The 17053-nt window shown below is 40.3% G+C and overlaps 1 protein-coding gene across 1 annotated transcript in view; it reads right to left on the bottom strand.

The window, feature by feature from the left end:
* Positions 1–17053, bottom strand: part of PLEKHH1 (pleckstrin homology, MyTH4 and FERM domain containing H1) — a gene marked incomplete at its 3' end in the record, with an annotated part of 43695 nt that overhangs the window by 20253 nt on the left and 6389 nt on the right. The window contains exons 3-10 of the mRNA XM_079537773.1: positions 14731–14880; positions 11539–11622; positions 9511–9592; positions 5174–6180; positions 2733–2811; positions 1977–2065; positions 1444–1594; positions 128–267 (exon numbers count right to left, since the gene is read on the bottom strand). Of these exons, the coding sequence (XP_079393899.1) occupies positions 128–267; positions 1444–1594; positions 1977–2065; positions 2733–2811; positions 5174–6180; positions 9511–9592; positions 11539–11622; positions 14731–14880 (1782 nt within the window). The remainder of the gene's footprint in view (positions 1–127; positions 268–1443; positions 1595–1976; positions 2066–2732; positions 2812–5173; positions 6181–9510; positions 9593–11538; positions 11623–14730; positions 14881–17053) is intronic.

The following is a 17053-nucleotide window of genomic DNA, read 5'->3' as shown; positions in this document are numbered from 1 at the left end:
TTTGAATTTCCAAACTTGCTTAGTCATAAAGGTATAAGGCTGTCACTGAAGGAAAATACGGCTTCAAAAATACAATATAGATCATCAGGAAGGAATACAGTCCTCAGTGCTTATACTTTTCTCTTACAGTGCAAATTCCACCATCAGTGGAATATGATGATGTCCGCTGTAGCTTGTGCTCTGGCTCTGAGTAATCACCATCCAAGGAATAGGCATCAGGAGGGACAGCATAGTCACTTTCAGAGCTCACTGAGGACATAGAAACACCTGTTAAAAACAAAGGAAAGAATTATAGCTAGGTAGAAGCAGGCACAGGTGTAACATGTATTTGATACTGCATACTTTTGAAAAATTCTTGAGTTCAACACTGAAGTTTCTTTGCTCAATAACATGTTATATCAGAAGTTAGAAATTCAAAGCACACTAACCAAACTTCGGAGACTGTTCTTTTTGTAGGGAAAAAAAGATTTCTGTGAATGTTTCACCATTGGTGGGCATTGCTTACTCATCACAACAGATGTTAAGACCACAAGTAATGAGGTTATACTTTATTGACTGCAAATTGTAAAGAATTTTCTACTCCTGGATCCAGTTTAACCTCTCCAGAAAACTGCCCTAGCCAGGACACAAATTACTTGGTGCCTCTCAAAGGTAAGAAACTTTTCAATTAATTATCGGTAAATGGCAGATTTAAAAAACAAAGCAAAACAAACAAACAACAACAAAAAAAAACACTTTAACATGTCAATATAAACTTGCTTACAAGGAGAAGTCATAAAAGGGAGGGGTCTAGAAGACAAGACTTACGAGGAGCAGTTGAGGGAATTGAGATTGTTCAGCCTGGAGAAGGCTCAGAGGAAACTTTGTCGCACTCTACAACTATTTAAAGGGAGGTTGTAGCAAGATAGTGGATGGCCTTTTCTAGCAGATAACAGTGACAAGATGAGAAGGGATGGCCTCAGGTTGTGCCAGGGGAGGTTCAGGTTGGATACAAGGAAAAGTTTCTCAAAAACAGTGGTTAGGCACTGGAATGGGCTGCCCAGGAAGATGGTTGAGTCACTGTTCTGGTAGGTGTTCAATAAGCACTTAGGTATTGTGCTAAGGGACATGGTTTAGTAGGGAAATGTTGATGGTACGTGGATAGTTGGACTAGATGGTCTTGGAGGTCTCTTCCAACTTTGGTGATTCTGTGAAAAGCTATCAATGCTCCACTGTATGATGAATTTGAGGAATAATCCTTACCATCATCTTAGTTTAGCAACTGTCTGGATAGAAAGCTGCTAGAAGCAAAATCCATCTAAGAGGACAGGTTTCTGTTGAGTAGCTGTTCATGTCTTCATGCATGCTGTGAGAACTTGTATTTGCCTGTGTGCCACTGATGTTGTTCAGGACAATTTGTAGGGAGAACACATGTGCTGCTCAGTAGCAAAACTCCCACTTTACCTCTTTTTGTTGCACGAGGGCTGCCTGGTACACTAGCTTTCCTGTTTTCGGATCCAGCAGCAGAATTCCTGAAGCTGGCATGGGAGCCACAATCATCATCGGAGCCTGAAGACTCATCTAAGAAAGGCACGTTGCTGATCTGTGTGGCTTTCTGGAAAACAGGCATATATGGTCAGCATGTAAGGGAGGAGTTTCTCCAAGGCAATCCCTGTTCACACTGCTTTGACTAATACTGTTCCTGGACTCCTCATTTTTCACCCTTTCACTTTCTAGGCTACAACCACTATCGCTGCTAGGTTTCTACAATCTCATGGCACAAGTTGCAACTTCCTGTACCAAAACTTGCTGCAGCATTCTCTATTTCCTTATAAATTTATCATTTCCTGTTCCTTCTACATTCTTTTGATCTCCACTCCTTAGCATTCTTTGATTTTTCTTTTCTTCTCCGCGCAGCTTCAATCCATTCTGTCTCAAACTAGTGGTAGCCCTGGCCCATGCTTTTCGTAAGAGGGAAAACTGAAATAACTCCTTACCCCCTTCAATGTAGTGTAGACTGGAACTGTGATGTTTTTGTAGATGAGACAGGTAAATGGCCCAGAAGCTGAATATGAGAAATTTGAAACTGGGAAAATTCAGAGAGGAAAGGAAAAAAAAAAAAAAAAAAAGAGAGAGAGAGCAAAAAATACAATCTGGTGAAATGAAACAGATTTTAATGAAGAGGTACATATGTTTTGGAACACAATGGAGGACTGCCATCCTGTACTGTTTGGCCTCAGAAAGCCTAGAGGTTGCATTACTTGTTACATACTACTATCAGAGACAGCTGCAATGTTCCTTTCATTTAGCCTGTAAGACATCTTTTCCCCCCCCCCCCATGCTCCCCATGGTGTGATGGCAGTTGAGCAAACCAATTCTGAACAGGTTAAAGCCAAAAGGGGCAACTTGTTCCCTGCTTCGCTGGGAACTTTTTCATAGCTACCTTCCCTGGCTCACAAACAGGGAAAAGTAATGGTGAAATCACATGGCCAAAAGCATGTCACTGGCACGCAAGGCCAGAACAGTTTCAGTAAAACAGAGATAACAGAATCCTGTGGAGATGTTACTGAATACATGGGCTTAAAAAATTCAGCAACAGTCACTACCCTTTCTTTCTCTGTTACGGTTATCTGATAAATCAAATTTACTTTGAAAACAGGCAAGTAAATGAAGAAGTATAAATAGCCAGTTGTTCAGATTCCTACGCTGTCACTGTAATTGCTCTCTAAGAATGGATCTTGTCTAGAACTTACAGCAGCTGGGAGTGTCATTCACAGTGGCCACTTCAGACATCCTCATGCCAGACTTGGCCACGGCATAGATTCGGCTCTCCTGGAACAATACAATACCATGAACAGCAATGGTCAGACAAAAACACCAGTCCTGCAAAAAAGAAGTGCTCATGGATCACATATCCCTTTTGGTCAGGAAGGAATGGCTCTCCAAGAAAAATTGTTCCATTCTACCAGATGTTGGATAAATGACTGTTAGTGGAAATGTGCATACATGTAATTCCCTGAATCACAACAGACTTGGTGGACAAGAGTGCTAGAGATGACAATTGCAAAATGGAGCACATACATAAAATTGTAAATAAGTAACTAAGTCTCAGCTTAGAATAGTTTTTTTTTTTCCTCTTCTTTTATAAACAATGCATTAAAATAATCAAGAACAGCTCTAAAACAGGATAATTTATTGAAGCACCACCAGCAGAGGATTTCCCTTCTCTGATAAGGGAATGAAGGAAACACTTAAAATGATCTTTATGAGCTTGTGATTTAGCTACATCAACATACAGAGCTTTCAGTTCTAAAGATCTCCAAGCACTTCACAAATTATTTTCAATGGAGGAAACTTAAACCTGTAACTAAGTTCCAACTAAGACAGTGTAAATTTGATAGAATCAAAGCTGGAAATCTGGATCCTCTTGCTGCTCCTTATAATGTACAGTCACTATCAAGTGTCAGGCAACACACGTGCACATACCTTACAGTACCTGATGACTGAGAAGTCAAGCATGCCAAAAAACAAAAGTAACAGGCTCAGTATTATTTCTATATTTATGCAGTGTTATTCAGTCTCTAGTGAAATGCATGCATTTTTTTCCCTACATACTTCCTATTCAGCATACAAAATCACAGAGAGTGGCTGAGACTGGCAAGAACCTCTGGGTCCATCAGGCTCAACTCCTGTTCCAGCAGGAACATCCAGAAGGCAGTTCTCAAACCCAAGTCTAGGTGGCTTCTGAACATCTCCAAGGAGGAGACCCCACAACCTCTGGGCAGCCTGTGCCAGTGCTCCATCACCTGCATAGAAAAGAGCTGCTTCTCAGTGTTCAGACAATCTTTGAATCTTCTGTGTTCCAGTTTATGCCCACTGCCTCATGTCCTATCACAAAAGAGCACCAAAGAACTTGGATCCACCTTCTTTGCACTCTCTTTTCAGGTATTTATGCACACTGGAAAGATCCTCCAAGCCTTCTCCCTCAGCCTTTTCTCATAGGAGGGACGTTCCTGTCCCTTAAGCATTTTATTAGTTCTTTACTGGACTTGCTTCAACAGCACAGTACTCCAGGTAGGTATCATCTGCCTCAGCCTGCTGTCAGTGCTTTTCCTAATGCATCCTAGGATACTAGTGACCTTCTTGGCCACAAGGGCACGCTGCTGGCTCACGGCAGTCTGGTGTCCTGGTCCATATCTGCAGAGCTGCTTTCCAGCAGGTCAGCCCCAGCCTTTTTATTCCTTCCTGGGAGCAGGATTCTGCACTTGCCTTTGTTGAATTTCAAGAGGTTCCTCTCAGCCTAGCTGTTTAGTCTGTCAAGATCCTTCTGAATGGCAGCACAGCACCCTGTGGCACCACCCACTCCACTCAGTTTCAGCAGTAAACTAGCCGAGGAGAAGCTTTATCACTTCAACCAAGTCACTTAATGATTAGTCTGCTATTTAATAATGATACTAAAATACACTTCCCTGACTCTGTTCTGAAGAGAAAATAGTGGATTTTCTCATAAACCTTTCTTTGACTATGCTGTCAAGTTTTGTTCCCAACATGGTTCCATATGGACTGAATACAGGGATGTTCTTTCAGAAAAATAGCTGCCATTATACTGCGATTTAAACTGATATCATAAAGGATGCATCCAAAGATCAAAAATTTAGATTTCATAGTAAAAATATTATAAAACATGAGAAATAACACTGCGCCTTCAATTTGCACCTTCAATAAGCCACTTGCTTGCCAACACCTTTAAAAAAGCAAATTGAAAAGAATGGAATTATCTCCTAGGATATTATATTGTTTTTTACCAAGTGTATCAGTTGGATTGACAGATTAGGAAGAGGACAGCTATTTGAACTAAATACTAAGAACATAACAACAGAACTAAGGATTAAGTTTTGATAACTCATAAGGATGTAACACAATGCAACACTTCTTGACTTTCATTTTTTTTCCTGTCTGTATCTTGAGAATTATTTTTCTTTGACTGTTTTTTTCTTATAAAGGAAGAAGAATAAGAAAACTATCAATGGAAGTAACATGTCCCATGATTGAAACTGTCAGAATAAGTGGTTCAGAAATGAAATCTATATCACCAGGAAGCAGTTGTCTGATATCAAAAGCTGCTCTAGTTAGCCACTGGGCACCTCTCAAAGATGAACAACACCTCTTGGACTGTTGTCCCTGCATTTCTTACCCAGGAAGGAAATCTGTGTAGAGGTGGTGTGGGAGGTTTACCTCCTGGTTCAAGGACACCAGCCTTAGAATGCACAACTTCTCTCTGTTCTGTAGGTAAGTGGTTAATCTCACACATTCCAGCTTCTTCCCTCACCAAGTCACCTTCTGTCTCCATCTTCTCCAGCACTGCGTCATCGTCAATGTCTGTCTCCTCCACTGGCCTGTGACAGACTGGGGAATCTTTTATGGGCTGGAAGGTGCTAGCCTCAAAGCTCATTACACGACAGGAAGAACTAGTACCTGACTGTGGTTGACTGTAATGTCTTTTGGCTAGTTGGATACTGTCTCTTGGTGTACTAGGAGTTCGTATTTTTGGAAAGGTCATACTTGTGCTAAGTCCATGTTCTCTCTCTGGACGGGTGGAACATGCTGTAACGGCAGATGCTGGCACAACTAGGGGTGGCTCAGCAGTTTGAAGGTGGCCCTCAAAGATGCTCATTATTTCTCCTGAGAAAGAAGAATCCAAACAGTGGGAGTGGAACCTGGTATTCAAATCATCAGGGAAGCTGGCTCTGTCCAAAGTCACTTGTTTCAAGGTGCTCACAGTGCTATGGTTACTTGCTAAAGATGACGGGAAAGTCAAAGCCCCTAGGAGTTTTGTAGGCTCAACTGGAGGGTCCAGTGATGTGGGATCAGAGCACCCTAGCCTGTGTTTTGAGCTTATGGCTGAGAACGTGTCTTTCTCTGTGGAGAGATTCCAGCTTGATGGGTCAGTCAAGAGCTTCAGTGTGTTCTGGGAAAGCAGAGATTTATCCTCTTCTTCCTCAGTAAAGTTGTCATTGGCCAGGACTATGTTTGTTGTTGAAAGGACACGTTTGGTCAGTCCTGTCTGACACACCTCTCTGAAAGCAGGTGCAAGGAGCCCAGATTTCTGGTCAATCTTCTCAGGATAAGAGACCTGTGGTGCTCTGGGCTTCAGAGAATTACAGCTCCAAAGAGATTCCAAAGGAGGAATGCTGGTCATATCTATGATGAAGGAGAATACATGGTTAGGGCATTCAAATTCTTTACTGTCAAAAATGTTTCTTGCTAATGTAATTTGTTCCAGTTGTATTTCAGCAGCAGCCATATCAAGACAGGCTAGAGGAGAGGCTCTGACCTAATCAGAACTATAGCCATCTCTCTTCCACAAGGACAGTTACAAGAGAAGTGTTAAATATTTAGAATGGTACAGAAAAGATGAATAGGAAATGATTAAATGATTAATCACAGTTTCTTACAGAAATGGAACTGAGAGACACCTAATGAAATTAGAAGGCAGTGTGTTTGAAATTCACAAAAGAAAGGTTTTTTCGTTTGTTTGCTTGCTTTTTATTGTTGTTTATTTTTTCTCCCTGGTCAACCAGAAGACAAGATACTGACCTAGACAAGCTTTCAGTTTAACCCAATAGAGTAGTTGTTTATTTCTTACTTTTATCCATATTCATGTCTCTTCTGTTAGAATTGCTCAGGTTGGAAAAGACCTTCAAGATCATCAAGTCCAACCACAACCTAACCATACCACCCTAACTAGTAACCCTCTGCATAATCATGTCCCTGAGCACCACATCCAAACAATTTTTAAACACATCCAGGAATGGTGACTCAACTACCTCCCTGGGGAGTCTACTCCAGTCTTAACAGCCCTTTCAGTAAATAAATTTTTCCTGATATCGAACCTAAACTTACCCTGGCACAACTTGAATCCATTTCCCCTCATCCTATCACCTGTCACCAGTGAGAAGAGACCAACCCCGCTCTTAAGACAGACATAAGAAGGAAATGCACCTGTCTACACAATGCTCTATCAAAAACCACCTAGGTGGCCCAGAATACTGGTTAATGTGGATCTTTTGTCTTCAATCCTTCCATTCATTTCTACTGAATGAGAACTTTAGAGGATGAGAAAGTGTGGGTACAACTTTGAGTAGCAGAGGATATTATTTATCCAAGAAACCTATGCTAAAGCCCTGCAAATTTTCTGTGGCTCTTGCTCACCATAGCAAGCTCCTGTGGTATTCCACTGGATACTATGAACTCAGACCTTTATTTTCTAGCACTAAGCTTAAGAAAGAACACCACAAACAACCATGTTGTAGGTTCAGTCTTTCTTCTGTGCTGTTAGAACAGGGACAACAAACCTCAAGGAGCAGCCATGCCTGAAGAGGAGATGAGGGGAGGCTTCATGGCGGCTTACAGCTTTCTCATGATGGGAGTGGAAGGGCAGGTGCTGATTTCTTCTCTCTGGTGACAGCAACAGGACCCAAGAGAACAGCATGGAGCTGTGTTAGGGGAGGCTCAGGTGGGGACAAGGTTCTTCACCGAAGTGTGTTCAGGCACTGGAACATGCTCCCCAGTGCAATGATCTAAAGCCTGCCAGAGTTCAAGCAGCATTTGGACAGCACTCTCAGACAGAGGGTTTGGATGGTCCTACGAGGAATCATGAGTGGGACTCAGTGATCCTTGTGGGTCTCTTCAACTCAGGATGTATTCTGGTATTCTGTATTCCGCACTGCATCTGTGCCAACACTCCTGCAAGGCTGAAAGAAGATTGGCCCAGATCTCCCTGGGCCAGGCTCATCCGTGTTTTGGTGGTGGGTTTTGTTTGGTTTTTTTTTTTTGGTTGGTTGGTTGATTGGTTTGGTTTCTGTTAATCTAGAAGTCTAGAGCTTTGCCATTTTAATCTTTGGTTGTGATAAAACCCTATTTCATTTTTTTCATGTCTAATCTTCTCAACTACTCTTTTCTAGACCACTAGAAATTTCTGGAAGTCTAGCTAACTTACATACATAATTTCCTGCAAGATGGGATGTGGTCACTTAATCACTTAGTGATTTTCACTAACCTTAGCATTTATATTCTGCCTTATTGAAAAGCAGCAAGCCACAACATGCTGTATAATTTGCGTAAAGCTGTGCAGAGTCACATTCACCACATATTACTAAAAGCGCTGCCTGAACAAACTCCACAGGAATTGTTTAAACTCCAGAGAGATTTAAGAGGAAGTAGAAATACACTGAAGACACAAAGTAACAAAGGGAAGCACAAACAGCAGAATAAATCACTGTTAATTGTGGAGAGGCCAAAGCCCGCTTTCAGAAATACAGCTGAGAAAAAGACAGTCAGAGCTGTTCTGACCTTGGCAACTGATCCCAAGAAACTGGATGCTAACAAAGCTATTCCTAACACACAGGCCTGACATGCATTTTTGTTAGACTGAAAAAAGGCCATTCATTTTAAGTAAAATTGATAGTTTTGCAGCTTGCTAGATGTGACAGTAGATGAAGCAGAAAAGCTCTTAGTATTAGCATGGCAAGCAAAAAGATTTGTCCCTCTGCAGGGGCCTCTGAATTTAGCCTGGCACGGTGAGACCAGTGGGGAATAGAGTAGAACTATTTACTGCCCAGAGCACTGGGCTACAGGGAACACTTAATACCAGATTATTAACGCAGCTTACCAGCCATTCACTTTTTGTAAACAGCTAGAGCCAGAGGGGATGAGAAAAGCCCAGCCAATAAAGCATTTAGCTAGAAACATGGTGGGATTTAGAAGGAATCTTGCCCTATTATTTGTGGAGTAACGGGAATGCCAGAAAAAGATTTCTGCAGGAAAGAAGTACCCCCTGCCTGCATGCCCCATGAAGTTCTGAAAATCAGCTCATCTTAGGTGATCAAAACACGCACAGTGAAAAAGGGAAAGAAAAAAGTGAAAAAATTGTAAATATTTTCCTCTTTAAAATGTGTTGCAACAAAATATGCTGATTTCAAATTCTGGAGACCAAAGATCTCCATCTATCCTCCCTTCAGGAATCACAAAAGTGCAAGCAATATAAACTGCTTATTTCACCCCAACCCAATAGCAAAAAAGAACCGAGCTTAGAAAAGCAGATAGGACAGCTGCTGCCTTGGCCCATTCAGTATTCAGTTACTCAATCCAAATGTCAGCAGAGGAGGCCGGCCGCTGACGATGAGGATGCTTCACATGAGAAAGTGAAGTGAAATACCTCAGAGGTTTCTGTTCTGCACCACTGATATTTTCCTACAGAGTGCTTTTAATTCAGGATCTCAGTGGTTTACTTCATTGGCAAAATGGGGAATCTACATTCAATCCTTCATGGAAAACCAATGAAGAATATTTTAAGACAGCTAAACAATGTTATTCCCATTTTAAAAACAGACCCTTTGAAAAACAGAACAACTATACTTTGCTCAGTGATGTAAGTGTTTGTTTCTGACAAAGTGAAGAATGTAACTCAGGAAGGCTGACTTCTACTCTTGAGATGGTTAATAGGCTACAACACCAGGTGAATGCAATTACCTTGCAATGTGTCCTGAAGGGCTTCAATTTGCTCAGTCAGCCTCTGATTACAGTTTTTCAGGTGGTAATTTTCTAGCTCAAGCTATGAAACAACAATAACAAAAACTGAAAATTAATGCATAATGTGTATGTGCTTGTGTTCCTCTACACAGAACAAGTCTTCAACTTCACTTACATTCAAGTATCTGAACAGGAAAATGGAAAAAATTAGGTGAATTCTACCAGTCACCTCCTCCTCAGCAGCACTACTTACACTTACCTGCACTTTCTCAAATCACCTGTCTATTCTATTTGTACCTCTCAGATAGATCTTCTAGTTTTGTTTTCTGCTGTTGTTTATCACTTATTCCCATTTCAGAAATAACTGTTATGAAAGACACAATCAACAGCACTTTTCCTCTATGTGTAAACATAGATCCCCATCTGCTGTATGTGTATGTCTATTGTAACCATAGATCCCCACCTGCTCTAGAAGACCAAAGAAAAAAAACGTTATACATTTACAGTTTTGCCTTATGTCTGTAAAGGAATTGTTAGATCATGGCCTTAACTGGTGATTGAGCACCTGGTGATGGAGTATGGCTGGCCCAGGAAGCACAGGTGCAAACAATTTATGTGTGCTTCCCACACGACCAGAAGGGATGGACCCAGGGTCCACTGTCCCTTCTTTCCTGGACTCCTTTAAGGGCTAGCCTGTAAAGGGAGAACATCTCCTAGATGAAGGCTGTTTCCTTAAAAAGGATGTTCCATAGTCAGAGAGCTTTATCACTAGCTGGGTGAGTCATTTATTTATTTATTTTCATGTGTATGTCTATTGATATTTCTAATGATGCTTTGCCTGGTATTGTAAAGAATTTGTCAGAGGCAGTTTCATTGCTTCATAGGGCAATCAATGTCTTTGCTTGAAGCATATCAGTGTGCAATCTTAAGCACAATAGTGTACCCAACGAGGCTTTATTTTTGATTATTTTTGAATTAAGGCTGAAACTGTACTTGTGGTGCTTTCTAGAGTACTTCATTTGCAGTGTAGATATTAAGTCCTTCAGTCACCTATCGTTTACACATGTGTGGTGTGCACCTAGGATCATCACACAGCATGATCTTATTGCTAATAAAGACACAAGGTGAATGCATAGTCCTGGATTCTCAGCAGTTCACTTTAAGTCAACCCCTTTGTTTCCCTTAGGTTGTATCAGCCAGTAGTGTAGGTGCCCCTTAAGTTACCTCATACAGGAGAATTAAAAAAGTAGCCAAGTTCTCAAGCACACAACTGCAGAGGTAATCTAATGAGTTTACGGAATCATATCTCAGCATAATTAGTGTCCACAAAGACTACTACTTTCAGCTCCAACAAGTTTTTTGGTTTTTTTTTTTTTTTTTATTTCTGGTGTAAGTTCTGAAATGGCTTTCCATTAGAATGAAAAAGAAAGGCTGGATAGACTCAACTAAGGCATATTTAAACCTGAGCGATGACCCATTGTTACCTTTTCATTGCTCTAAAGAGTATTGAATTGCACCCAAATGAAGGTGTACGTCCACAGGATGGTTAAACATGAGAGCATAGGTATGAAAGAATGTTAGGTAGGACAACAGGGATGTAGTGTGTCATGAATGGCAAACTACGGAAGAACAAATGATAATGTTTGTGTTACAGCTGCTTTGTCAGGAAGAAACACAGAAACTGCAACCTCTGAGAAGAAGGGAGGTAGAGGAAAACTGTGGAAAAGCCATTTGTGTTTAGTTGATATGTAGAATGTATGATATGATAGAATGTAATAACATTCTACAGGGCCTGTGTTTGGGCACTAGTGACTTAGCAGTCATTCATAGTTTGTCTAAATCAGTAAAGTAACCCTGAGGGGTGACTCTATTCCTATAGTTGAATGTGTGCACTGGGGAGAAAAAAAGGCTGAAAGACTCTCTGGCAGACTGTCTTCAGACTATTGTTCCTATAGAAGAGCATACAGGCAATGCAGCCACTGCATTTACCCATAGGCCTTGAAACTTGGTAGCAGGCTGCAGACTCACCTCTTTCAGCTTAAATGTTACCCACTCTTTAATCTTGGCAGCTTTCTCTTGAATGATTTTGGCTTCCTCAGTCCTCAGCTGTTTCTGTGTAAAAAAGAATTCTATGCATTAGGATGTTACAACTGACAGTTTTCTCAGTGGTTTACTGCATGAGTTGTTCACTGACAATCCTATTATAAACGTAAAACTTAAAAACTCTGTTTGGACATTACTGTCTAGCTAACCACTGAAAATCAAGTTCTTTAAGTCACCTTATGTAGTCCCTGGAGTCAAATTCACAGGATTATTTTAAGAGCCTGTTGTGGAATAGCAAGCCTAGCTTAGGTAATGATTGCCCCTCTCCCACGGTTTTAAGTAGTCTCCGAGTTTTCCTGTTTTAGGTGGTTTTGCAGTGTTGAGCATCTGTAGTGTCCTTCCTCTCACCACCCCGCCCTGCAAAATACACCCTGCTGGCTGTGGTTAATGAAGAATTAAGCAGTGCCAGTAAGTGATATTCATAAAACAGTGTAATTCTTGCAAGCAAAAGCAATTCATTTGCTGTAAGTACTTGTGTACAGTACGGATTAAAGACATGAGATGGAAACTAACACACGAACAAATTGTTAGTAACGTGCAGTATTAGTAACTTTCTTTGAGAAAGTAGATAAAATGAGTAAACAGATCTAAAAGCTTAAGAATCTGATCTTGAAACAGTGAGATCTGCCAGGATGTTTTTTGTTGGTAGAAGTAGTTGTACGTTTACATATTGATGAAAGCAGTTTTTATTCTACAAAGCAGTGCTATGGAAATACAGTTGACTTGTACAATGAACGTTTTTCTCCCGAGTAGCTGATTGAGCAGCATTGCTACGTTATTTCTGCAGGTGTGTTTTCTCAGCTGCATTTTTCTCCTTTTCTGAGAATTTCTTTGGCAAGGCACTAGATAGGCACTATTGTCACCTGAAGCCTTCTGTTTATCTCCTCTATGGGTTCATCAGGAGCACTGTCGTAGAAAGGCCTCCTATCTACATTGTGGTTTAAATGACTACAAGGAGAAACTAGTACTAGAGGCATGGTAGGGAGTGGGAATATAATCTATGTGATATATTCAGCCTTTAAATTCTTTCCTTAAAGGGACAAAAAGTAATAGTTACTGGTAGCAGTTGGTGTTGTCAGCTTTTCTTTTATTTGCTGATGTGTACAAATATCACTAATTGTGAAAACAGAAGTGAATGTCTTTTTTCTTTTTTCTTTTTCTTTTTTTTGGGGGGGGGGGGAAGGGGGGGCTTAAAAAAAAAGCACAAAAAAACAAACAAACAAAAAAAAAATCAACCCTGAAGAACATAAGTTCAGTTACTGGAACTACTGTATTTATGTGGAGTTCATTAAGTTGCCACATCTTAGCATCACTCTTAATCACTGCATGTTTTTAGTCACCATAGCTGCACATTTAAATGCTTTTATTCAAATGAGCTTCCTGACCTTAAAACAGACCCTGGCAACACTATGGGCAGCAATAAAATTTGTAGTAGAGCACAATGAAATAAAAATAATCTAATCACATGCTTCAAGAGGAGGATTTATTTAGTTTTTTTTCTTTCTGAACATAGCTGTGTGTGTTCCTAATTATCAGGTGCCAGTCTTTGCTAGAGTCATAATATTATACGTGACTGTTGATCTGAAATGATCAAACAAATATAGTGGATTTACTATAGTCCTCTGAATAAACATCATATAGTTATGCTTTTGAATCCCTAATAATTCAGGAAGCAAGTGACAAGTGATTCAGAATATTGCTATACTAGACAGTGAAGTACAAAACCAGTATTTCATTTAGGGTCCTAAACCAGACTAGCAAAATTATGACAGCATTGTGACAGAGCTTACTAAGCCCAGTCTCCAAGCAGAACCAATTTGCTCAGGCACAGCACCCACAGATGCAGTTATTGTGCCTAAATATCCAGGAGCAGTTAGGGATTCATTGTGTCCCATGCTATTGTGTGGTGCAGACATGACCTCAGTGTCCTTTTATTAATACTGTGAACTCTACAGCTTTCCCCAACCTGGTAAAAGCAAATAGAATGGCAACATTACAGCACCAAATGAACTTCCAGAACTCCCACTATCTCATTCCACTTTGAAATTAAACCAGTGACCCAGAGAGAGTGTTATTTGTCTGAAATTGTCCTCTTTTTGCTGGAATAAAAAGATTTCTGCTAACAGAAATGCTTTTCCAACTTCTGTTTATTTATTTTAATTTAATCACACCTTGTATTTATGGGTAAATCAAAATTTCTTTCATCTTTGATTGCAATGACTGCTTCTAGACTTTGATCACTCTTATAGCTCCTTCTCAATGTCTTGTTTTTCTTCCAGAAGAAAAACTTCATCTACGTTGTTTCTGAGTAAGATGGACCAGGGAAGTGACCTGAAACCAGAGACCTGGTGCCTGACCTCCACACACTATACTTGATCTCAGTAAGTACCAACAGCTTACCAATCTACTTTGATTTTGAATTATTTATCAATTAGTTAAATTGAAAGTGCAATTCAAACACCAAAATTTTCCAAGTAAAATTCTGATAAGGAGTTTCCATTAAAAAGAAAGTTATTTACATAGTAATATAAGGTTATCTCATTCCTCATATTATAAAACAGACTACAGGGCCAAGGCCTTTAGAAGAGCTGAAATTTCTGCTGTCAGTTTAGCTCCTGTCATCCACCAAATGAGAATGGAAAAGGCTAAGAGGTTGTCTTTTATACTGAAGGCATCTGGCAAGATAAGAACTGTGTCAAAGAATCCCTGAAGACTAGGAAAAGCCCCTTCCCAAGATGCAGCCCACACTGAGTCAGAGATGAGCCCTGCAATGAATCTGTAGAGCAATCTATATGCTAGGAAGCCAGACAAATACCTAGATTTGAGCGTTACAATTTAGGGTCTCACCACTGATTCAACAGTACTGTAAGCCCTTGAATGATATCTATTAATCTTTTGTAATGAAGAGACAAGTGCTACTGGGGCTGAATGAAGGGTTTGTCTGAAAAGAGAAAGGAAGGAGAAAAATCTCACTGAGGAAGACATCATTTGAGTTCCCTTCAGATCCTCTGCAAGAGGCTAATGTGTAATGGAGACAAGCTGTACCTTTGAACCATATGTTACAAAGTCCCTCCAGCTCATGAAGTCTACAAATCTGCGTGCAGAAGAGGCCTTTACCTGTTTTGCTAACTGTGTCTCCAGTTTGCTAATCACATCTTCCTTTCTTTGCACTGTACTTATCAGCTCTTGATATTTCCTGTACAGAGTGCTGTTTGATTCAGTAGTCTTCATGTTGGCTAGTTTTATCTCCTCTCCCATAATTCTGACCTGTAAGGAAAATCAGAGGGAGAACAAAAAAAAAAAAAAAAAAGCAAATGAAGGAGCTGCTTGTTTAGTGGTAAGACCCTTACTCACAGAATATTTATTATTTCATATTTTTGTAGTCGGAATAGGAAGAAAAAACCTTAACTCGTGTTTACAATAAGGATACTGTCCATTTGTTTGCACTGCAGAAGAAGTAACAGCTGCAAACTGGAAAATGAGCACAAATGCACTGTGAATTGTTACATACTTACATGTTATGAGTCAGAGAGACTGTGCAGGCACTACAGTCCGTACAGATGTTTAAGCAAGGTATACCACATTTTCCTCCTTTGCAATACTACATCCAGCTTTTTAATCCCATTCAGCACCGAAGTATACACCAGAACAACTTTTCTCTATGATCTCCAGCTTAAGATACTGTTTTGGTAACTTCTGACAATTTGGTAACATATTTTTATAGATCTGCCTACTCTTGAGCTCCTGTGAGTGCCAACACTTGGTGATTCTCCTGCTGAGATAAACAATGTAGTGCTCCCTCACTACTGACAGGTTTCAATGCTTTAAAATTTAGTTGCTGCTGGAGCCTTCTAAATTTTTAATTGATTTTGTAAACTTCACTTTCTTCAAAATCAGTATCTCTCAATACCCAGTCTGTTTTTAATCTCTACTTCATCGTAATGCAGTGGATTATAAATCTTCCATTCCTAAAGTGGATTTCTGCTAGCTTAATTCAAATGTTAAATGCAGTATTTAACAACAAGAAGATATCTGACTCCAGTGCATTCCAGACAGACTGAATCTGCAAAATAACCAGTTCCAAGTACTGTTAATTTGCCCTGAGTTTGGAACCAGAAAGGCAGAAGATGGGCACTTCACAGAGCCTGTGCAAGTGAGTTATTCATGCTCTGTTGAACAGACTGCACCTCGTACTGGCAGCTGTATTTTGTTCTTCTGTCTCTCTATGTTAAGTAGAGAAGCACAATGCCTCTTACTCATTCTGAGTAAGAAAGGTAGGCATTCAATATCTGAGCCAGAAAACTGACCCTGCTGAGTCAGATGTTTTCATTAGAGTTTAGGGTGATTATAGTAAAAAAAAAAAAAAAAAAAAAAAAAAAAAAAAAAAAGATGGCTCCTTCTTTCTCTATGACGCCCAAATGTTGACTCTGTGCTAAAGGCACAGAGTGGGGACTGCAAATACATGATTTCTTTAATTGAGGTTGGCAGCTTCAGGGAGCCCATTGAATTAACAAATCCAATCCCTCAGAATCCTGGAGTGAAAGAAAACAAGGGATTTTACACTTGATGCAGAGCCCTCTCATTTGTAAGCTGCTTCTCATTCATTAGAAATACATTTGTTAGCTGAAAGGAATGGCCCTACTCTATTCTGTTGTATCTTCCAGCTGTTAGGTAGCAGCAAGGAATGCCTCTAGCAACATTTCACTATGTGGGGCCAAAGTTGCTAGAAAGGCAGACTATATAGCTTTGAAGGTTGCTGGTCTTTGGGTCCTACCCTATACAAAGCTGCAGAACCTTCATTTGCCTTAGGGTGCCCCTTCTACTCCTTCCCAGTCAAGTACTGTTTTGCTCATTCCCTGGCTTGGATTTGACTTTCCCTACATCTGCCTCTTGGTATCATTGCATCTTCCTATATCATAGGCGCTATTCCTGATGCAGTAACAGTCAACATTACCTTTGTTCATCTGTTTTTGTGTGAACTTATTGATATTACTCTCATGAACAATTCTTGTTCGTGGTTGACAATTGACTGATCTTGCCTAGAGGCCAACAGCATGCAGCTAGTATCCTTCCTAAATTTAAATTGGTCAGAATAAAGAAATCTCACCATTAATACAGAACTGATGGAGGTTTGCAGAACTACGTTTTACAGATGGAAGTTCCTAATTCTGAGGTGGTGTTTTCCAACGCTTATAACAGTCTTTTCAGTCCTTCACAGCCAAAATGCTTGTCAGCCATTCCCAACCATCTTGGATGGTTCTTAGTTCTATGCTTTAATCTCTGACACTATGCTCAGTCCTGCAGTTTTTGACCACCTGGAGGGAGCTGGTTCAATTCAAAGCCTCCATTTAGCTGTTGCTTGCATTGATGCAGGAGCCCAAGCCATCTGGCCCTTCCTGGCTTGTGTTACAATACAATTGTGTTTTACAGTGCAGACTGT

Source organism: Tetrao urogallus (genome assembly GCF_951394365.1).
Source record: "Tetrao urogallus genome assembly, chromosome: 6".
Taxonomy (NCBI): Eukaryota; Metazoa; Chordata; class Aves; order Galliformes; family Phasianidae; genus Tetrao; species Tetrao urogallus.
Note: the sequence above shows the minus strand (reverse complement) of the source record. Positions and strands in the feature narration are given on the sequence as shown.